Source organism: Onychostruthus taczanowskii, unplaced genomic scaffold (genome assembly GCF_017590055.1).
Source record: "Onychostruthus taczanowskii isolate IOZ18803 unplaced genomic scaffold, ASM1759005v1 scaffold12, whole genome shotgun sequence".
Classification (NCBI taxonomy): domain Eukaryota; kingdom Metazoa; phylum Chordata; class Aves; order Passeriformes; family Passeridae; genus Onychostruthus; species Onychostruthus taczanowskii.
The window spans coordinates 139,156-162,745 of record NW_024498351.1 but is presented as its reverse complement, the minus strand read 5'-3'; the positions used below and the strand labels follow the sequence as shown (position 1 = coordinate 162,745).

Sequence of the window (23,590 nt, the reverse complement as noted above, 5' to 3'; positions counted from 1 at the left end):
CTGCTTGTTGAGGTTCTCTTCCTTTAGAGTTTACTTTTTACAGAAATATGTCAATGCTAGAACAAGGTGCACAGATTTAATGAAGGACTTACTTAAGCATGCATTGCAGTGTATATTCCTATGAGCTGTAAGTCTGAGGAAAGAGAAACGCAGAAACATGGTATCATCAGCATACTCCTACTGTGTTTGCTCTTGCTCTGCCTTCCTAAGAGAAGTCAAAATCATTCTGGTTCCAGTTTTTGTTACCGATTTCCCCTTTCCTTAAATTGCCACTGCACTGAATAAACATGACTTAGTACTAACCTACATACACATCTCTAGTACCTACAAAATTACAGGACTCTGTGCAGTTAAGTAGATGATGAGGAGGCTTGCTTTCTGATACCAGTCCTGTTTTGTTTTCAGATTCTGGTAGGGCCTCTGTTCACTTCACTTGATGAAACATTCTTATTCAAAATGGTCCTTTAAGTACTGAATGTACTTTCCAGGCACAGCTTTCTTCCTTCTAAAAACTGGATTGGGCGCTCTGTGTTGACTGATACAAAAGCATAAAAGGATATTAAATTTACAATTGGCCATAACCAGTTAAAAATACCACAAATATATTTGTAACAGCCAGAAATATTTCTCCTTTCATCAAGATTTTGCTCCAGCCTGCTGTTTTTGCTCCTGTCCTGCTGCACAGGTACATAAATGTGATGGGTTGACACTGGCCAGATGCCAGTGCACCTATGAGAGGTAGTGGGATTAATGCCCACATTCTTCACCAAAAATTAATTATTGCACAAGCAGCACAATCACTATGGACTGATTGCCAACACTGTAATAGCTTCTTCTGCATCAAAAGGGGAGATGATGTAGTATAGAAGGTAGGACAGGACACAGTAAGAAGACAGGAAGATGTTTTGAGCTACCTAATTACTCTTTTCATATAAAACTATGTTACTGTAGCACTGAAAAAAGAGAAGATGTATTTCCAGTTAATGCCATGAACGCACTTCTCTTAAAGATAATGGAGTGAATTTGTGTGTGGATTGGCATTGATTTCCCTTTAAACTGGAGGGAAAGAAACTTGTGAGAACCTGTAACTTCTATGATATTGACATGAATGCTGAAAATTCATCTCTTCATTGTTTCTTTTCTCATGTTGGAATTTTTTTGGTCAGACAGTTTAATAAGTCAAGCCTCCTGACCCCACCCGTCTCTGATTTCCAACTGTGTGATCCGCAGTCCTCTTGTTCTTCAGTATTCAATATGTCATGCATGAAGTAGTTTTTATTTTCCCTTCAGCAGTCTGTGGTGTATGCAGCAACTACCATGCTGCTGGCTGTCAAATACATTTTTCCACAATTGCTTTTCCTGCTCCAGAGTCAAGCAATGGTAAAATAGCAAGGATATTTTACTAACAGAATTCTTGATGACTGTGGAATGCCACAGGATCTAGTAGATGATATTACCAGACATGATGCTTAGGAGGCAAACTTTTGTTTCACCCAGAAGAAATCTTGGATTAGAAGAAGTTGGAAGCCAGGAAAATATCAAAATTTCGTATGTGCTTGCTCTGTATACCCTTTCTCCTAGGCATCTGCCTGCCTTTTTTTTTTTAAGTATAGTGGTCTGAAATAATTTGTGGTCTGAGCTAATATGACTATTTTTAGGATTTGGGAGACCAGTAATTTTGTCTAAAATGGAAATAATTCATTGCAATAAATTGTTTGTTCCTAGAGCTGCCTATCTTGGAGTCCAATTCCCACTTCTACAAGCAGCTGCCTTATCATTGCCATTTATCACAAACCATAATTTAAAAAATAGCCACTTAAACTGAATAATACATAGGTAATATTGTTGGGTTGTTTTAGCAGGAATTCAGCATACCACGTTTTTGTCATAAAGTTTTTGATTTCTAAATAAAGCAATTATTTTGTTTGCTCTTGTGTTTATGTTGACCTGTGGCTTGGGCAGTTCTCGTGAGCTTTTTCTTCCCAGGTACTGCTCAGTCCCTACTGGGTGAGTATGCTCACTCTTAGCTCTCCAATCCCCTGATTATTTTCAGGGCTTATTGTCTTCACTTTGTTGCTGATAATTCATCTTTCTCACTCTCTCTGCTAAAATCTGATCCTTTTGAAAAAGGTAGGACTCTGGGTGTACCAACTTCTTCTGGTACTTTGCCTTTCACCCTGGCCCAGAAGCTGTTCTCATTCAGACCAGGGAGCATAGTGGGTGCACTAAGAAGCTTTTCTTCCCCACCCAACCTGTCTGAATCTAAAAAGTGACAACAGTCTCCGAAGCAATCAGTTTATTTCATCAGTGGGTTTGCAGAACCACAAGAGATTGAAACTCTGCTAAACCATCTGTTTCCTGACAGGTTAGGTTCATTATTCCTGAATAAACTTCCAGAAAATGTTTTCATGTCCTTAACAGTAAGAATTCAATAGACTGGAGATCAGGCTGGCCGCTAAGTGGAAAAGTTAATGTTTTTGGTAAAGGCACAGTGCAGCCACCTGTGTACTATTACAGTGTGGAAATTAGTCATTTGTCTGGTATAGCTTTTGGTCTGACAAGTTCTGGAGGTAATAAAACAATCCTCCTTTTTGTGGGTTTTTAAGTCGACTTCCCTTTTCTCTCCACCCACAAATGCCATGCACATGCCTCTCTTAACCATGCTGGATTTTGTACTGCTGGCTGAACTTGCTCATATCAACTTTATTTCTAGAAAAAACTAGAGTTTTTTTCTTGTCCTGCTTACAGGATGGATCTGAGGGGGGAATGCAGTTCTCCTTAGTGCTTCCTTTTCTATGCATTCAATTTATATGCCCCAAATCTGGTATTAGTTTTAATCCTTACAGTCTTTTAATTCATGATTTCTAGTATGAAGGAACACAAAATGACCTCTTTTCATAGCTGACTCTTCTCCAAACCAGGAAATTTGATTTTATACCTGTATGCAATCCTCTCTTTTGAAGAGAACCCCTGTTCAGAGGCCTGGCTGACTAGGCTACAGCTGAAGAGATTTTTTTGGTATCCAGACTAAGGATTAAAATGCAGACAACTTCTTGAACATGTGTTCCTTTTGCGAAAGACTTTCTGTTTCTTTTCTTGCTGGTGGAGAGGAAAATGACCTTAAAACAAGTCTTGTTGGAAGAGCTAGGAAACTCCAGTGCATCTCACACTTTTGCTTTTACTTGCTGCATTCTACAGTATTGCCTTAAGCAGGGCAAGTAAAGACTGATTTGTTTTACTGTAATATGAAGTCACAGCCATGATCATCATTTGCTGACAGTAAGAGGCTGCTTCATGCCACACAGCTGCCATTATGGCGCTCCTTAGGTCCATGGTGTGATTGGTGTCAAACCTGCCACACTTACATTTGGCCACTTCATCTCCTGTGTTGTTTCTAGTGCTTTTGCTATTGTTTGTCTTTTCTCTACCTCCTGCTAAAGGAGGGTGCTGATACTTTTGCTGTACAAGATGCCCAGTAGTTAAACAGGGCTACATTTATTGCAGTTCAAAAGTAGCTAGTCTATTGAAAAACAGACTTCCAGCTAATTGGCAAATAAGTTTCTGAATCTGCTCCGAGCTCGCCATCAGCATTGGATTTTTGTAAGTTTCCTCCTCATTTTGAGCAGCATTTTCTTTTCCTGTTTACAGGGGCTTTTTAAAGTCAAGTTTCACTGCAGCCTGGAAGCAGCTTTATGAGTGTACTTTCTGCATTTGCTGAAGGCTAATGCAATGCTTGCAGTGTTGACAGTGGCTGTAGAAACTGGGATGGTGCTGAAACCCACTGAAGCAAGGGGACAACCTTGGTAGTGGTCTGCAGTGAGGCTGGGAACGTCTGCTGAGTTTGGCCTTGGGGAGAATAAAGGAGAGAAATCTCTTGGGCTTGACAGCAGCAGTAAGTGGAGTTGTCAGGCCCTTTGGGATTAAATGCAAATCTCATGGATTGTAACCACACAGTGCATTTTCCCTAATAAAGAAGAACTACACAAGGTGCAGCCGCACAATGCAGAGCTTGGTATACAGAGTTCCCTCTCTGCTGAAGGACCAGTGGGAGGTACTTAGCTCAACACTTCTGCCCAGCAGCATGGCATCAAGGGTCTAAGAGCACTGAGCATGGAATGCACATTGAAAAATAGTTACCACTCCTGTGTTCCTGGTCGTTGTAATGGCAAGAGGGGTTTATCCAGAAGAGCAAAGAATCCCAAAGCAGTATTTTCATGTATTTACTCAGGTTCTGGGGTGTTTTTTTAATGAATTGCAAGAGAACATGGAGAATAAATGGGTGGCTGAGGCCCCCTGGTGCCAGCAGAGCACACTGTCTGCCTCCAGCAAACGGCCACCAAATTTAACCTGTATTAATTGTTACTTCTGGCTTTTTAATATTCTATATTTACTTTTACTTTTTAACACAGAAACAATGTTTAGGCTAGAATACCTCATGATTTACTAATTGTTCAGATGCAATTGTTTCCTTACTTGAAGCATGAATATTCCATCGTTTATTTTCCATGTCTTGTTTTGCAAAACTGAGCAGAAAATGAGAGAGGGGGTTCTCTTTGTCACCATTATCACTAGTATTTGCATTGAAGACAAAAAAGTATACAAGAAAGCTAAAGACTTGTAATTTTTTTTTACCGTGTTCATATTTCTGCCCAAAAATGACTGAGATGAAAGGTACACAGCTAATACAGAGTGATGCTGTGGTGTATTTAACTTGTGGGTGGGAGGTGCTAGGGAGGGAGGTTGTGGGGTTTTGTTTTGGTTTTGTGGTCATTAGCCATGAGGTTTTGATCAAATTTCTAAGACCTTGAGAATCACTTTGAAATGCTATCACCTAAGATACAGCAGTATGGATATATGTTAGAAGAGATGCCCTTTGTGCTTTAAATTTATCTTAAAAGTATATATTCACAAGTCTTATGAATTAGTACAGAGCTCTTCCAGGAAAAAGGGGAAGATCTAGAGAATAGCTCCATGCAGGGTAACTTCTTTCAGTATTTCTGTGCACTAGTTCCAGAATGTGTTGTAAGTGTGACTTTTGTCAAAATCTAGCTATTTACGCTTGTAAAACAATTTTTTGTCATTCCATCAGGTATGAATAGCAGCTGATGAAGTTGAATAAATAAATTCATTTTGGTGTTTAGTCAGATAGCTGGCTTGTCACTGTCACCAGTCTGAAATACTCTTCCTCATTCTGCTGTTGCATAAGTTTTTAGTAAGCAAGAGAAGGAGGTGAATATCCTCCAGAAGACTTGTATGATATATGTTAAGACTTGTATGTTGTATGTTATTCTTTAACAATGAAATACCAAAAAAAAAGGATGTAAAGTTAGGTCTTTGTAAGTAGATATGCTTTGATTTTTTGATGTTGTGTAAACCAGTGCCTGCAGAGGGAATGATACCTGAAATGGCTTAGGGGTAGTGAACAGAATGAGAAGAGTAGAAAGTTAAATGGAATCTCTCTAGGTGATATGAGATCTGTGCCTTTTGCTCTTATTTAGCGTGCACTTTGGAAGCCTTTTATAATGATCTGTACAAATTCCTGATCAGTTATTCACAGAAATTCCTCTTTAAGGCTATCAGTCTATAGAGGCAATGGTAACTTTTGTCCAAATACATAGATATGTCAAAATGTTTTGCAAGGTAAGCTTTGTTGTTTCTCTGCAAAGATGCTAAGTTTGATACTTCCCAGATTGTGAAACAAAATGTGCTAAAAATGCAGTTTTTCTGCTTTTTTTTTCCCCCCTTATTTTAGATTTTGAGATGATTGAAGACTATACATATGAGCTAGTTAGGCCTCTCTCCTGTCTTCTGAATAAGCTCTAGTTACTATCTGAGTTTTAAAAACCATTTGTTCAGGTGAACTTTTTTTTCCCTCGGTAGGAGACTTAAGAACAGCAAATAAAAGCAAGGGAGGGTTGAGATTTTTTTTCCTGATTAGGTGAGTTTCTATTGAAGAGAGTGTTTTACACTTTGTCAGCAGTTTCTACACTTCCTAAAGACCAGTTCAGAGTGAAGAGACCTAGTTGTGGGATTTTGAGGAGATGTGTGTATGGCACTGAACATACCCCACCGTATTCAATGCTGATCCCTTAAACTGTTCTGAAATTGTAAATGTCTCACTTTTGTTTGGAATAGCTGTGGAACATTACATTTTTAGAGATTAAAAAGGAAAACATTCACTATACCATGTTGTTGATTTCTTTGGTTTTTTTTCAGTTCTTCAAGGATCTTATGCATAGCATATGAGGTTTTGCAAGGTTTGCAATACATGAATAAGTATGGAATGGTCCACCGAGCACTCTCCCCTTGCAATATTCTTTTGGATCGAAAGGTACAGCTACAGGAATAAATCTGTGGGGTTGTTTGCTGCTAACAAGTGCTGTGCTATGTCATAGGTGGAGACTGGACAGTCGCAGTCCTTTCATTGGGGAAAAAAATGCAGATCTGGAAAGTTGTTGGTTTTGTTTATTTTTTTTTTTTTAACTAAGATTTTCCCTCATTTCCTAAGTTTGAAATGTATTGGCAAATTTATTTTTCTGTTCTATCCCAAACCACTCTTTATCTCCCTTCTCAAAGTGGTCATCTAAGTCTATTTGTCATCATTAATTACTTACAAGATCTTCCTAGCTATTTGACTAGAAGAATACTTCCTATGGCTAATTAACTGTCACTAATATTTCTTGTGTTCCATGGTGATATGATACTGGCCTTTTAAGATACCAAGATATTTTTTGTCCATGTTAAATTATTCAAATTTAAATATCTGTCAATTCTGTCCACAGACTATTGAGTTGGCAGAGAGGAGTACAATTTCTGTTCATAAAATCTGAGAGAAATTAATAGCTAATGGTGTCCTCAGAGCAGTTTCTTCATCAGAACCAGCAGCTAAAGAGTTTAACTTATCTGCATAACTCCTATATCAATCCTTTTTTACTCAGTTTTGGTAGAATAACTAGATCCTCTCCCTGGAAGGCAACAAAAGGAGAGGACAAAAATAAGGAACACCAAAAATAAGGAATACATATATTTTTATATGCTTGTAGATAAATGAAAATCATAATAATGCTCTAACATGCAAAGGTACTCTAGGATTTTAAGATACTCCTAAAATCAATAAAAGAACAGAAGAGGGCTGTGAGACAATAAACTTCTAAGCTCTCCCCTGCCCTTTGAAAGCTTTCTGATGTAGCCTTCTCGTTGCACCATCTGGAGGCTGGCTGAGTGTAATTTAATATTCAGCAGAATTAAGGCTTTGTTTAACTTCTGTGCCTAATTTTTGTTGTTTTGGTGTTAGCTTTCTGTCTTCACAAATAAAAAGTAAGTACCTGGAAAAACTATTTGTTTAAAATACATATTGATACTGTCAAGGAGAGCAGGATGGTAATGAATTGATGGGACATCTGCAGAATCAAGGCTGGTAAATGGAAGAGTTAAGGGAATATTGGTCATGTTTAGGGAGTTCTAGGAGTCAAACAGGATTTTGAAGTTTTCGAACAGAAATGTTCAGTGGAGTATTTAAGACTTTTGATTTACTGAAAATAATGCTGTAACTTAAAAAGTTCTGATGTGTTCCAAGCAAAGTGATTTACTTAATGCTCTTGAGAAGTAAAAGCATTAGAAATAAACACATCTTTAACTTGCAGTGCATAATAGATGAGGCAGAAATGTAAGAAGGTGTTTTTTATAGGTTTCTGTCCTCTGACATCTAATACAGTTTGACTTTTTTTTTTTTTAATTTTGTTTTAACTTTTTTAATTTAAACATAGATTTTTCCAGTGTTGGATTCTGCTGCTCTTGATCATTTATTTTTCCCTTTGCAGGGGCATGTGAAATTGGCTAAATTTGGACTTTACCACATGACTGCTCAAGGTGTTGATGTTGATTTTCCTATAGGGTAAGGATGTAGCTACACAATACAAATATATCAGAGACTTATTTTTTCAGTAAATAATTCATGTTTAGAGCACCCCTTATACAGAGGCTTCTGATAATGTCACTAAAGAGGTTGTCATCTGGCCAGGTGAGATGAATGAAAAATAGAGAATGGGTACAATGTTAGCCTAACTCTGTGATTCCCTTTATTCAGTCAGTCCTCATTCCCTAGATTTGCATTCAGATACTAACACTTCCCTATGATTTGGATTCCTAATTTCAAAGGTAGAAAAGTGCGTAATCAGTGCTTCACTGTTGCCCACCAATGTAATGTTTCTGTCTCTTTATAATTTTATGATTTATTTTCAAGTGATCATACTGTATTACAAACCACTGCTTTGTTGCAGAGGGGTTTTTGTCACTTTTTGATTTTTTGAGATGTCATGTTGTTTTCAAATTAAATACTGAGCTGATGTTCCCTTTCAAAACATGATTGCATACTTTTTAGGTATTATACTGAAGTGTTGACAAAAAGAAAAGTGATATTAAGTGATTTTGAAATCATCTAGTAGGAGGTAATATATGTCCTTAACACTTTTTGTTACTTTTTTTTTTCGAATTCAGAAGTTATTTGATGGGAGCACACTATCAATGGAAACCTGCTGCCACCATCCCGAAGAATGAGCATAGGATACACTTATTTAATATCCTAATGCTGAAACTCAATCTCTGTTTTCCTTAAGATATGTAAATATATCACTTTGAAAGCTGAGGTTTCCTTTCACAAAACACCAGAGCTAGTGATTGAGATTTGACCTTCTCTGTAGCAAACACTATGCTGGAGTGAAATTTTGCTGTGATGTGTAGATTTTGACTGAATAAAATAGGCAGTATTCTGGTTTCTCAGAATGCCAAATTATTCTGATTGTGTAATGGGAAGTCATGCCTTTTGGACAGAAGGATAGTATCTCATGTTGCTACATCTTTCTAGGTACCCATCATATCTGGCACCTGAAGTAATTGCACAGGGAGTAGGCAAACCAAGTGATCACACCCAGTGTGAGAAGCCTCTGCCTTCTGGCCCTAAATCAGATCTGTGGTCTCTTGGCATAATATTATTTGAGCTGTGTGTGGTATGTAAAAGAATAATTATCTTGATTTTGACTCTGGGGGAATAGTCTCATTAACTTGATTGCTCTTGAATGCGGGGTTAGCAACACCCTGCCCATCACCCAAGCCCAAATATCAGAATATGCTAGCATTCCTACCTGGACAGTACTGATTGATCAAGGAATAGGATGCATTTTGGTATGTGGGATGCTTGGTATATGTGTTAACCATGAAGGATAGCTACCTGTGGAGCCAAAAGAATTTGACTCCAAGGCAGTTCCCTTTAAGAGAAGTTATCAATGATACATTTTTGCTGTATCATGATGTGAAACTGTGTCTGCCATAGTTGGGGTAAATAAGGTTTTTTTTTTATTATTGCATAGTTTTGATATGTCTAAAATTCACATGTAGAAGCTTATTTCACTGGTTCTCTATAAAGATATACAATGTTATCTAAAAAATTTCATGTAGTAGCTGTTTCTTTCAAATTCAAGTGTAATTTGACTTCGTTATTTTTTAGGGGAGAAAGTTATTTCAGAGTTTGGAGATAGCAGAAAGATTGAAGTTTATACTTATGTTAGGTAAGTAGCACAAAATCAATTTTTCAAATTTCCAAGCAGCTTTATGATTAGAGCTTTACAGACTAATCAGCTTATGATGCTCAGACCTAAAGCACTTTACCTTTGTCATCTTTCATCTGCAGATTTAAATAGGCATTTGCAGTGTGTGGCTTCTCTAGGGAAAGTATGGAGGTGGATGCCAGGGAAAAAATCTTGGGAAGAGCTGGCAGTATATTACAGTAAGGGCAAACTATTAAAGAAAAATAAAAGACAAGAAAACATTCTTAAGAATGATGGTCATTTTCATGGTTTTTTGTTGGTTTGTATTGCAGGAGGTTTCTGAAATGAGTTAGGAATTGATGACACTGAAGGAAACTGTCTCCTACAGTGCCCATGTAGTAATGGCCAAGCAGGGAGAAGCAGGACTCAAATAGGAAGAAAGAAATAGAGAGAGATGAGAAGTGTTTTAGTAAACTCAGGTTTTTGTCTCTGGTTTCACCTTCAAACTATAAAACATCACTGCACAAGTGGAATTTTGGCTTAATGTAGATGAGTCAAGAAGTGGGACTATCCTTGTGGCCTTTAAAACTTGATTTCTGGCAGTGTTTATGTATAAACCATGGGAAGGGGAAAGGCATGAGTTTGCAATTTGAAGCCTTACCAGTAAGTTATTATTATCCAGAGCAAACAGCAATACTGCTAAAATTAATTGCTCTCAGGAGAAATATCTTTTTCATTCAACAGCTAGTGCTTGAGTGCTGAAAGTCTGACTGTTTTGGGGGTTTGGTAACAAGGCTTCCTGAGGCATCTCCATATACTTCAATATGAATTCAAGTTGTTAGTTTATCCACTGAAAAGCATTCATGTCCTGTCTTGGGAAGTATTTGTTAAATAAAGTAGTGACAAGAAGTTCTAAAACACTGCTAGTATTATCTGCAAGGAGCAACAGAGGCAAAAATGGCTGTAAGAGTAATGTAGGTACCCTTAAGTTCTTTCATGGATTTTTTTTTTAAATTTTTTTATTTATAAGTTGAAAGACTGTTTTACTTTGTTTGGCAGAGACACTCTGGGATCAGCCTGTAAATAGATACTCACTGTTACGTTAGATGTGTTACTTAACTTTCCTTGGCTTCTGTTGCATAGGTTGTAATAATTTTCATTTCTGATTTTGATAATTCACTTTCAAGTGATGTGGCAGCGTCAGTAAAAAGCCAAAGTTAAGTGCTTTTTATTTGAGGGGACATTTATCTGTTGTCCTGTTTAATTGCTTCACTTTATTAATAATCTTTAACTTTTTATTGTTCTGTTTGTTTTCCAAAGGCTGTGTAGATGATATTGTAACTGTGTTGGCTGAAGAACATGGTTGCCTTGATATTATTAAGGTTTGTGAAACTCATTTGCTCTTCCATGCTGTCTTACCCAGAATATTTTATTATTGCTGCATAGTATTTTGCATATTCATTTTTTAATTCATTTGGTCACTCACTGTATTGTGGTATGATGAAAAATTTTGAAGTCCAAACTACATATCTAAGATCCTTTCAAATAGCCAGCACTCGTAATAATCTTTCTTAAAATTGCTGTCAGTCTCAGTAAATGTTAAAGCTCTCTGAGTAGTTTAATAAGCTAAATTTTCTTTGATGTTTTGGTGATTAAGTATTTTTCTTCCAGAAATTAAGTCTTCTATCTGGTCCAATTTACAGATTCTGATAGTGTAGGTTTATATAGTTTGACTTTTCCTTACCCACAAAAATGATCACTGAATTTTAGTGTCTTTGTATTTTGGGACATTATATGAAAGAGTTCTGATTATTAGCAGAAGGAAGTGGCCAGGCACTGCATTGTTTCCAGCAGGATACAGAATATCTAAATTAAAAAATAAGTGAAAGGCTGCATACACTGCACATTTTTCAGATTTTTTTCCCCTAAATCAAATGTAGAATTGGGAGGTGAGAAGAATTGATTCCCCAGAATTTGGATCTCACACAGCCAACCTCATGTGCGTAGGTGTGAAGTTTTACTGCCCTCAAAGGAATATTCTGTATGTTAAAACTTAAGCCAAGTGACTTGCTGAATTAAGATGGTAATAAACAGACCTCCTCCATATTTTGCTTATGTTCCAGGACCTTTCTGAAAATATCATAGCTCTACTGAAGAAATGCCTTACGTTCCAGCCTTCTAAGAGGCAAGTATTCAGTCCAAGGGCCTGGTGAACTCTGTGGGTTGCTGTGGAGTTAGAAGAACTGTTGCTGAACCTTAGTTTGGAATACTGACATTTGGGCTACCTATAAGAAATTCTCAGTTTTGTGCTTTTCAGGGATTAAAAGAGAAGAATTAGAGATCTTAATTTGGGCTGTAAGCAGACTAGTTTGTTGTGCTGCATGAATTGAAAAATGTTGGTAGATATTTTTTGCTATTAAAATTTCTGAAACATAATATAATTTAAAATAACTTGCTAATATTCATTACTGGGGACCTTTATTGCCGTAATGCAACATTTTTGGGAACACTTTGCTCTAATTGTTTTATCCTCTTCTCTTAATTTAAGGCCAACTCCAGAGGAATTGCTACATGACAGTTTATTCAGTGAAGTATCCCCGTTATATCCTCCCTTCCACAAACCTGCTGGTCTGTTCTCATCTTCTCCAAGGTGTGCCAATTTAACACTACCTGAAGACATAAGTCAATTATGTAAAGGTAAAAGCAGGTAGTGGGATAAATATCATTGGATGGGGAAGGAAAATAAAGTGTTATTGCATTTTCTCTCCAGAGACTGTTAAATGTTACAACATTGATTAACGCAATGAGTTGTTTAATGAAGGGAGACATGAACAAACATGTTTTGAGGTATGTCTGCAAGCCAAAGGAGTCAAGTCTTAATTGTATGCTTCAAACTCAGGGGAAAAAACAACATTAATATTCAAGTGCATGTTGCAAAAGCAGTGTCGTCTTTTGCCTTCAGGATTTGGACATGTGTGTATAAGGTCATTTTTTTCTGTTACTGATAATTGAATTCTTCTACATCATAAGATGATTTTCGGAAGGACTGGAAAGAACAGTCTTTGTGAAAGAGGTCACATTCTGGACTAAAAGATTAAAGTTCTAAGTTTTAAACCACAGTATGTTGAAAATGTTGTGGCTCTTAAATCCCGATTAGTTTTTTTCATTTGAGCTTAGGAAATTGTTAGAAAATCTCATCTAGACAAAGATTTTTTGCCTTGTCAGAATGAGTGTGGTATGTGAAGGGAAGACAGACTATAACTACTCAGTAGGAATCATTTGTTTCTTATTTTAAGTCTTAGTGCTATGCATAAAACACTGTTTTGTTATGTTTAAAACCACACAGGAAGCAAAAGTCCACACTCAATGTATTAGTGTGAGGGGTTCACGGCAAACTGCAGAAATACCTCCTTTTTTAATGACTTCTTTCTTTAAATCTCTTTAAAGAGCACTTGCAAAGGGAAGTGACTTTTCTTCTAACTTCACATTAAGGTTATGACCTTTCAAACAGAATTTTTTTTTTCAACAGTATGTGTTTAGAGTTGTAGAAAGAAATACAAACTACCTAAAAGTCTGTGATTTATTTCTGTGTCATTTCTCCCAACAGATGAAGATAATGATTATCTAGCAGAAAGATCAGTTGAAGAGGTTTATTATCTCTGGTGTTTAGCTGGAGGAGACTTGGAGAAAGAACTTGTCAACAAGGAAATAATTCGATCAAAGCCACCTGTCTGCACGCTTCCCAAGTGAGGATGGATGGATGGATGGAGAACACTAGTGATTGCAAGAGAACATACTTAGTTTAAAAATCTTTAAAAATTTGCATGTGAAAAACACTGCAAATTACTTTCTTGAACAGAAGAAAATTGTCACGTCCCCTCTTACCCAGTTTAAGGCATTGAGTGCCTTGTATCTATCTCCTACCTATTGCTTTCTGAAATTTGAAAATATGCTGGTGAAGTGGAAAATACTGAAATAGGAGTCCCTAAATTTTGCACACTTTCCAGAAGTATTAAGTTTTAGTGATAATGTCTCACTGTGCTTCAGAGGGATATTTGTATTTTAATTTACTATGTTATGTAGTGAATTCTCACATTCTGAGTTCCCTTTCACAGAGCAGCAGTACTGAATGGAGAACCTAGTTATTCAGCAGATCAGCTAATTGCATTTTTTCAAAATGCTTAGAACTCTGTAACAGCATTTTAGTTATTGCTGCTTTTATCTTACTGCTGCCCATGTTGCAATTTTATTTAGAACATTGACATTTTTGTCCTATGATCTGATCTTAATATCATAATTATGTGCCCATAAATCTACTGTTTCGGTGTTTAAAAACAGATGGATATGCGTACAGCCAAAATGTATCTTTTAAAAGAAAAATGGTGGAAATAGATTTTAAGTGTTATTTTGGGATCAAAATTAGTGTGACATTTTTAAGGGATTGCTTATTTCATTGCCCATAGGTGAATACAGATGCTTTTCAATTTTGAGGGACAAATATTTTCCAACATACTGTCTATCTGGAAGATGAGGAGTTAATTTCAAAAATGCAATCTATCTCTAAGTGACACTGAGAATGCTAGGTTAAATTATGAAAATCAGTTTCATGTGGTCTACTTTCAAAATATCGTAATAATGGAAAATTTCTGTACACTCATTCGTGGATGCATTTGTATCCTTAGATGGACTGCAAGAGAAAAGGTCAGACTTTCACTTTGGGTTTTTGTCATGATGGGAACTGCCTTTCATATGATAATATTTTATTTCTGCTTTTACAATAAATGACAGGCCTGTTCTGTTTGAGAACAAGGAATAAAAGGGGTTATTAATCCCATAACTCATAACTCTTTTTTTTGTGCAAAGCAAAGTTACAGAAAACCTGAAATATGCCATTTTAGAGAAAAAGCTGTCTGAATAACTTAAGGTGATTGTATATTCCCTTGATAGCAGGTTTCATGCCATGCAGAGTCAATACAGTGTACTTCTAAGGCCCAATATTTTGTTTTAAAGAGGAAACTTCCTGATGTAAGAGATTTTTTTTTCCTAGCTCAAGTCCTGACGACCTGATTTTTTTTTTGTTCTCATTTTTGAAGCTTTTTATTAGAAGATGGTGAGAGCTTTGGGCAAGGACGGGATAGAAGTTCTCTCCTAGATGACACAACTGTGACTTTGCCACTGTGCCAGCTCCGAAATGTAAGAGTGATATTGAGCATTTCTTATGTTCTTCTCTGCAGAAACATTTGTTTAAAGGGAATATGTAACAGCAGCTTCTATTGCTGTTCCTGCCAACAGAAGTGTCACTGATTCCAAGAGAACACTTCTGAGTGTCCAAGTCAGATTCTGGTTTGTGCTATGAAGTTGCTTTGCCTGCAAAAGCTTAGTAAATATGTTTTGTTTTCTGTGCCTCCTTTACCTTTTTCTGTTGCCTGCTTTGTTCCAGTGTAGTGCAGCTAGTTCTGTACCACTTGGTATTCTCCACAATTGCTACACCTATTTGCTTAGGGAATGTCTTTTGTATTCTTTAATTAGTGTCTGTCAATGGCTCACATTATCCAAAAGTAAACAATTCATTTCAGTTTCAGCTCCTCAAAAGCTTTTTACTTAACATTGGATACAAATTTTCTGCTAGTTGATTATTAATTTTTGGAACATATGGCATGAAATGGCTAGTTCAAAAGATCTTTTCAAAGCATTTTGCAGAAATGCTGTAATACAGCTTTCTAACATCTTCATTGGGAAAATCAGCACATGACAACTCATGATTTGGCTTGGTGAAATGATCAGTTACCAGATTTACTGCATATATCACTGAAATGTTTTAATTGTTTACATGTCTTTGCTCATGTAGAGCTTTATTGCTGTCAAATTGGGAAACCATGCTGCACTGTTTGCAGCTTGCTTTTTATAGGAGCAAATTCAATTCTGTCAGGGTTTTTGTTTTGAAAAGCCCTTTTCATAGTACAGGGGTTAGGAAAAAAAAGAAGGTGACTCCTGACTCTGCCACCTTAATTTTGGAGTTTAAGTGTGTCAAACACTGTGTAAACATATTTCTTCAGTAGAACTTTTCTTCACAGAAATGCATCAAGGCAGACCAAAGAACTGGCTTATTTTCTTCAGTAGATCAGTGGGGCTTGTGAGGAAGGAGGGAGGTTAAAAACATGCAACATCTATTTTAAACCTAATACCCACTGCAGCTTCTGCTGTTGTTCTCACTAGAGGGCAGTTTTTAAAGGCTTTTTTTAAACATTTTGATCTGTAATTTTGGATATTGCTGCCTACTTCTATAAATGCAGCAGGAAATAATTACATACTGAAGTCTCATTTTGTGAAGATGCAAGACTGAACCTTGCAGCGTTAGTTGAAATAAGTTTTTGAACTTGTGCAATTTTTCAGACACCTTTTATAGAGCAGAGCATGATGCTTATAATCAAAAGAGGAGCAGTGATTGGAGAATGAACTCTTCTGTCAGCCACAAGAGGAACAGGCTGTGTGCCATGTGCCTGCAAGTTAAGGGCTGGACTGCAAAACAGCATTGCAGGGAACATGGCATTAAACATTAATCATGCACCATAAGAGGTCTGAAAACTTCAGTCAAAAATCCAGCCGTGTTTGTCTGTACTCACCTTTGCTGAGTGTATTTCCTAAAAGGAATTCAAATTTGCATAACTCCTGACCCGATTAGAGCCATAAAAGCAAGTTGTGTGGTTGCTTCGCAGCTACTTGGATAGGAAGTCCACATAGTTCTTTGTTTCCTTGTTTTTCTGTGTAATACTCTAGATCTGTTAATCCATGGTGCCTATAAACTACTTTTTGTGTGAAAATAGGTTTGTGGATATCTTCAGGCAGGAGAACTTCCAAAAGCCTGTACTAGCAAAAGGTTTAGTGTTGAAGGCTGTATGCTTCATTGCTGGCAAAGGACTGAGCTAATGCTTAGATCTCAAGGCAAGTTAGTGAATTTGACAAATGAATTGCTATTTAATAGTTTTTGTATTCCACTAAGATTTCCACTTGAATTCGATAACAAATTATTTTTCTTTCTCCTTTCAGAGACTGAAGGATGTTGGTGGAGAAGCATTTTATCCATTGCTTGAAGATGAGTATGTGTGTAAATTGGTACATCTGTGTTGGTGGAGAAGCATTTTATCCATTGCTTGAAGATGAGTAAGTATGTGTGTAAATTGGTACATCTGTAACACACTGAATTTTGAGTTATTAGTTTTATTTGAGTGGCACACTGCACAGCTAGACACAACTGCTTCCAAAAGCAAAAATAACATGTCTGTGTTTGGTTCTGAAAGTCAAGAGCTGATAAACTACCCTTTTTTTTTTGCCAGCCAGCCAGCTTTACCTCATTCCAACAGTAGCAATGAGCTCTCTGCAGCTGCTACTCTTCCTCTGATCATCCGGGAGAGGGACACAGAGTACCAGCTAAATAGAATTGTCCTGTTTGACAGGCTGTTGAAGGTATGGAGTCCTTGTGGTGCAGGATAATTCGATTTGGTCTGTTAATTGGAAGATTTTGAAAGACCAAGTAATTGTAAAAGAAAGCAGAAGTAGAAGAGACCGCAGTAGGAAAGGGGAAAAAAAAACCCTTCAGAAGTATAAGAAGATTGAAAATAAAAATAGAACAAATTATTCTCAGTACTGGTGAATATAAAAGTAGATTTTAAAGTATCCACATGGAAATAGAGCTGCTACTAATACTGGTTATTTACTGATGAAAATAATTTTACATCCTTTATTTCATAACAGACTAAGCTATTATAGGTATAAATATGCCTGTAACATTTCTGCATTTCCAAGCAGTAAAGTATTTGAAAAATGGCAATGTCATGGTGTAAATGTGAGATTTATACTGGGTAAAGGAATAGCAGCCTCTAATTTACATGTATGCAGAGAGACAGATTCCTGTTTAAGAACGAGAGAGCTGATACACATTATCAGGGGTAAACTAGAAATGTTTAATATACCAAGGTGGATACATATTATGAAAAGAAAGATATAATGAAGAAAAAATACATACTACAAATTTGGATTAGTAGATCTATCCAGTATATACTAAAGCACGGGAATGCATTTATGAGAAAGAGTGTATATTTTAACACCAAACAGTAGACCTTCAACCGGCCATTCCAGTTAGGGATTAAATTCACTTTTTGTGTAACTTGTATTCACTGTTTTCATTTAGGGAAAGACTGTCCCTGCTTTGGGATTTGAATTGTTTCAGTTGCATTATAACTTTTTTTTTTTTTTTTTGTAAATCTCTTCTCTTTGAAGGCCTACCCATACAAGAAAAACCAAATTTGGAAAGAAGCCAGGATTGACATTCCTCCCCTTCTGAGAGGCATAACCTGGGCTGCCTTGTTGGGTGTTGAGGTAAGGGTATTTGGAGAAGTTCCAGTACTGACTGGGGATGGAGTGGGTTAGGAGTGGGGTTGACAAGGAAGCTGGAATGGGTTTAAAGGTCGGGCAGGCAGGTTGCTGGAATTTCAAACAAAGTGAGTCATGAAACTGTGCAAATAAAGATGATGTTCTGACAGACTTGCTTCTTTTCTGTAAGGTTATTTGATTTCAGAAAGCATATATGAACTTGACTGCCTTTAATTTTGATTATTATTTTCAGTGGAAAATAATACCCTGACATTTGGTAGTTAACCAGGGTTTTTTGTTTTGATTTTTAATATTTTGACAACTGCAGTTGACAGTCCTTCTGCTCCAGTTAGCAGTAGTTGGACAAAACAGGAGAAAACACATAAAATGTATTTTTCTCACCTACCCATCAATACACTTCCCAGAAAGAATGGAGAATAAATAAATCAAATACAGTCCTTTGGGACAATGGAATGTCCCAGAAATGAGGGCTCCTCATAGAGTTGCTGGACCACCCAGCTTTTGGATTTACCTTGCTTGCAATCCCGCAGCAGCAGATCATAAAGATTCTTAGAGAGAACATATCCTAGGTTATTCAGGAGATTTAGCTTAAGATGTGATCTTCTGAGTACCACGTAATATAATCAACAAAAAAATGGTAAAGGTGAAGAAAAACTGCTGGTCAGGCTTCTAGCCTGAGTCAATTCTCATGCTTCAGCAACTTGCCATGTGTACAGTATGGGTGTTTTCCTGTCCCATAACATTAAAATGGACTTGTTAATAGAACAGAAAGCACCTCTTGACTTGAAAATGAGAAACTACAAAGTACATAGCTTTCTGCGTAAACAACTGAAAATCACTGAAGATCATGCTGAGGAGATCTATAGGAAGGTCTGTATGTCTTGAATAAGAGAATAAAGATGGTTTTGTTGAAATGAAGCTTTCAGAATCTTCTGTTCTTCTGCTAACTAAAGTCCCTAACAAAAACAGTCAACTTCTCATATCACCATGTACATTGTCGTATGCATTTATGTTGGCGAGGGCTTTCTAATTTCAAATATTCTTCTTCCCCATTTAGGGTGCCATAGAAGCAAAATATGATGCCATTGATAAAGACACACCAATTCCTACAGACAGACAAGTAAGATTTACGGTGTTACCAAATACTGTCACTTGAAGATCCTTCCCACCCACCAGGTGCCTGTTACAGCACACCTGGTGGATAACAACAGTATGGTTCCCCTTGCCCTCCAGCCTTACACTGTAGCAAGAAACTTGCAAAACAGATCAACACAAGTAGTTTAATTCAACTTTCAAAATGGGGAAGCTGAAATCCTTTTTTACTTTACAATCACTGTCTCTGTAGCAGCAGCAGTGTAATGAACAGTGTTAATGATTTATTGTTAAAAATCCTGGGTTTAGCAAATGCTGGTTGTGCCTGTTGGACCTTGTAGTGATAATGCTGAGGTCCTGTAATGTGAGCTATACGTCACAGAAATGGGGGTTTCAGGAATTTGGTTCTCCAAGAAGAGAATGTTCTCAAATGTTCTCTTACCAGACATAAAAAGACATTACAAACAGCAACTGTTCCTTTCAGCTGGGTGAAGAAATATTTTCCATCAAATTGGTTGCAACATTGAGAACTCTGATTTGGTTACCTTTTAAAGCAAAGCAGTATTACCATCTAAAAGGATTCCAGAAGTAAAAAAACTGTAACTGTTTTCTGTGTTCTGCCTTTTTCTAGGGTTAGAACCTTTAAAAAATATAAGTGCAGAAAAGGAGAAAAAAAAATCTCTATTTTTTAGCTTTGACAGGTGTGTTAGGTTCCCTGTCAGTTTTGGTTTTGAGAGCGATAGAGGAAGCAGATCATGTATGATGGCAGTCTGACCTACGTATTTTGGCTGACTTCTACCTCTAGTGTTGCAAGATTGCTCTAGTGCTGCCCCACTCATCCCAATTTCTTTGTATGCTTGGCTGTGGTGCAGATTGAAGTTGATATTCCTCGTTGCCATCAGTATGATGAACTGCTGTCATCACCAGAGGGTCATGCAAAGTTCAGACGTGTATTGAAGGCCTGGGTTGTTTCCCATCCTAATTTGGTGTACTGGCAGGGTGAGTTTGACTGGTTGGCAAGGTGGGTAATTGAAAGGAAAGCTCTGATTGACTTAAAAGTACCTCCTGCTTTTCACCCCCACAACATAAGCCTTTTTTGGGGTGCTTTCCTTTCTGTTTCCTTTGAAGAATGATTCTTCCTTGAAGAATCTGTGCGTTATTGCAAATTTAAATCCTGATAACTTATATTTAATTTCAAATAAAAAATTGCCCTACTCTTTGTTATATATTCAGTCTTCATAAGTTTCAGTCACTGTATTTTAAAAAGAAAAGTCTGTTGCTTGCTATTAAGCTCCAAGATAATACTGCAAAAGTTACTGGGTTCTTGGAACAGTAAATGGCATTTCTTGGATGCCTCAGCAGAATAATCAATTTGGCATTATAGCTGAACAATTTGAAATCCTTGCTGTTTTCATGCGTATATTTCACAGTTGTTCTCACCATTACTTGTGAAGGTCTGATAATGCAGAACCACTATCTAGAGTGCAAATTTTCATTAGAAATTAATGTCTTTATCTTGTGTATTAAAATAAATGAGCTTTTTGTGCTGTTCTTTCATGGCTCTTCTCTCTTTAGGACTTGACTCTCTTTGTGCACCATTTCTGTACTTGAATTTTAACAATGAAGGTGAGTTCCTTTTCCTGCAGTGAGCAAAGAAAAGCACAGTCTCTCATCTGTATCTGTGTGCAGACAGATGTGTGAATCCACTTAGAGATGGAAAGTTTCTGTATCTACAAAGGAATTTTAAAGCTCTTGTTGCCACTGGTCAAAAGAAATGGTTGGAGTTTTGAAAACTGCATGTGGTGTACTGCTCTTCAAGCAGGGATTCAAGTGCTGTTTATTGCCAAGTGCAATAATGATATATTTTAAAAAGCACAAATAATCTTGAATAGAAAAAGGAAGAAATGCTGCTGTAGCGCTTGTATTTTTCAGTGAAGCTGCAGTTCAGCCTTGCTTAAGGTGAATGTGTTATTTGGTCACCTAAGTGTTAAACTGTCAGACCAGCTTTGTTCAGAAAAGCTGATGGTAGTTTTAAATGCCTGAAAGTTTCAGATCAGCTTTAAATATATGATCTTTATCTTCTTAGAATGTGATTTGTTCATAATAGGTGTAGTCCAAGCTTTTATTGTCTTGTACTTGGTTTTCTTTATGTAAGGTCTCTGTGTGGGAAAACACAATGACTCATATCTACTGTGCATGCAGTAATTCTTGTGTACAGATTGATTTAAGTATTTATGCTTATTATCTGGTTAATAACAAACTTTTTAAGGTGTAATTAAATTCTGCTTCTGTCATTGCATCTGTTTTTTTAAATTTTTCAGCTCTGGCATATGCCTGCATGTCTGCTTTTATTCCAAAGTATTTGTATAACTTCTTTCTGAAGGATAATTCTCATGTTATTCAAGGTAAGTCAGTGCCTTTATTTGGTGTAGTTGTAAGAGAAGTAGAATTGTTTCTGGATATGTAAATACACTTTTTCAGGGTTACAAAATTGTGATACAGTTAAAATCATGTAACTATGCAAGAAAATTTGGAACAAAGTAAGTGGTTAAGGATTCAGACAGGAAAAAAAATCAGGAAGTGCACACACAAAAAAATGTTCTATGTAATATCCAGGGTAAGAGTCAGTCCATCCTGCAGAGTTCTGAAAGCAGTAAATAATCTTTCTAGTGTTACACTGTAGAGGCTTACCCTTCAGGTGATCAAAGTCATTGTGATAGAGGAGCTGTTGGACAATAAGGGAAGATGAAGAAGAACAGTACAAACTAGGGTTCTTCAGAAAATGAAAGTTATGGTATTCAGGAAAATAGGGATTCAGGAGGAATTTCTTATTGAGCAGATGATGTTATTCAATACAGGACAGGAGTTGGAAAACCCTGAGGAATAATGTTCCATAGTTCAGCCTTCAACAAGTATATAGGTAACTTAGATAAATTAAAACAATAGCTAGGAAGGTCTGCTTTAATTGAAAAGTAATTTTAAATTTCATGGAAATATGAAAAGGAATAGTCTCCACCTAGAAGGTCACCTTGGCACAGTCTGTGTTGGGAAGATAATTTGTCTTCCAGACAGTTTAAAAAACAAAAGAAGCTGTTTCAAAAGCCATTAGTAATTAAAAGAAACAGGTGGTAATTAATGTTTTTAATTGCAAGCAGTTATGAATGTTTGTTGAATATTGAGTATCACCATGGCTTGCTGTCCTTGTAGTTCTTTTAAATAAATTCTTTTGTATATTTCTTATGAAACTTGTCAGCTTTAAAGTGTCTGTCATTTTTGTCTTCAAGGAAGGTAATTAAAAACTGGTCAACAAAACTTTAAAAGCATTTACATATTAGATAATTGGGAGAGAGCTAACATAAGAAGAGAATGCCAGGGTTAGGAGACTTTATGTATGGAAGACAATGGGCAAGAGGTGTTATAAACTGAATAAAAAAAATGGGAAAAATTATTCCAGAGAATATGTTTGCATCCTTTTGTCTGTAAAGAAAGATCGCTTGTAGTAAAGGTCTAAAGATGAAAAGAATAAATATGTTCCTCTGGAGACAACTACTTTAGACTTCAAGATTGTTAAGCTTGGTAAAGACTTTTCTCAAGAGGTTATAGTGTTCCATAAAATAATACTCTTGCTCTCTAGGGTTTCCTGATGTTATTCCTAAGGAGGTTTACAAAAATATGTATCAGCCAAATTTAGAAATACAGGTCAGTAGGATTCTGTGAACCAAAGTAGTGTAGGCATTCCTGAGTTCCTGTTCTGCATTTGGCATCATCAAGGACTCAGGAAGGTTGGACCCTTTAGGAATCTTTCAGTATTCTAATTAATCCTTTCTAGGGTTATATTTTTAAAAAAAAGTATAAATAAAGGTTTAAAGGAAGATGCTGTGTCATTTCCCTGCCTTTTTAAGGTAGAGGAACGGGTTAAGAATGTGTCATTTAACTACCCACTGCAATTTTAGCTGCTTTTTGTCTTCTGTGTAGGATACAAACTGTGTGGAGCATTGAGATGCCAGCACATTCTGGAAACAGAGTTTGCATTCTCTGTCTGTTGCTCCCCTGTTCTCTAGCTGTCCATGCCATAATTACTCTGTTCTTGGAAAAGGAAAAGGAATTACCATCTGTTACAAAATTGCAATTATTTCTTCTTCAGCTTTCTTCTAACAGAGTGTGTGACAATGTGGACAAGACTGGGAGAGGGGCAGAACAGAGAGAAATCTGTCACTGTCCTGTGTTCTAGTGTCTGCTTCTCTTCCAATTAAAAGCAAGTGTTGTTTAGACAACTTAATGAAATTGTACCCATCAACCTAATAGGCCAGGCTGAAAATGTAATAAATTTTATCTTTGCTAGTGGGTATTTCTTCTTGCTGGTTACTAAACAGTCTTTAACTTTGCATGTCAAGCATACATCACAACCTAAGTGTGTGCAAAGTTAAACCATTGTTAAAAATCCAAACTGAGAAGTACTAAAAAAGAAAATTTAAATGCTTCCTCTGTATTGAATGTAATGGTAACAAGGAGTACAGCAGTGGTATTCACTTGCTATTTTATTGTAGGTTTAAAATGAGTGGTTT

General features: G+C 36.7%; 1 protein-coding gene across 2 annotated transcripts in view; it reads left to right on the top strand.

Annotated features, from left to right (window-relative positions):
• Nucleotides 1–23,590, top strand: part of TBCK (TBC1 domain containing kinase) — an 88,206-nt gene that overhangs the window by 15,631 nt on the left and 48,985 nt on the right. For both annotated transcript variants that reach the window (XM_041395822.1, XM_041395821.1), the window contains exons 4-19: nt 6,217–6,331; nt 7,821–7,894; nt 8,864–9,005; nt 9,503–9,563; nt 10,863–10,924; nt 11,666–11,727; nt 12,091–12,239; nt 13,150–13,288; nt 14,636–14,735; nt 16,590–16,639; nt 16,877–17,006; nt 17,820–17,918; nt 18,991–19,053; nt 19,898–20,024; nt 20,601–20,651; nt 21,347–21,430. In XM_041395822.1, the coding sequence (XP_041251756.1) occupies nt 6,217–6,331; nt 7,821–7,894; nt 8,864–9,005; nt 9,503–9,563; nt 10,863–10,924; nt 11,666–11,727; nt 12,091–12,239; nt 13,150–13,288; nt 14,636–14,735; nt 16,590–16,639; nt 16,877–17,006; nt 17,820–17,918; nt 18,991–19,053; nt 19,898–20,024; nt 20,601–20,651; nt 21,347–21,430 (1,508 nt within the window). The remainder of the gene's footprint in view (nt 1–6,216; nt 6,332–7,820; nt 7,895–8,863; nt 9,006–9,502; nt 9,564–10,862; nt 10,925–11,665; nt 11,728–12,090; nt 12,240–13,149; nt 13,289–14,635; nt 14,736–16,589; nt 16,640–16,876; nt 17,007–17,819; nt 17,919–18,990; nt 19,054–19,897; nt 20,025–20,600; nt 20,652–21,346; nt 21,431–23,590) is intronic.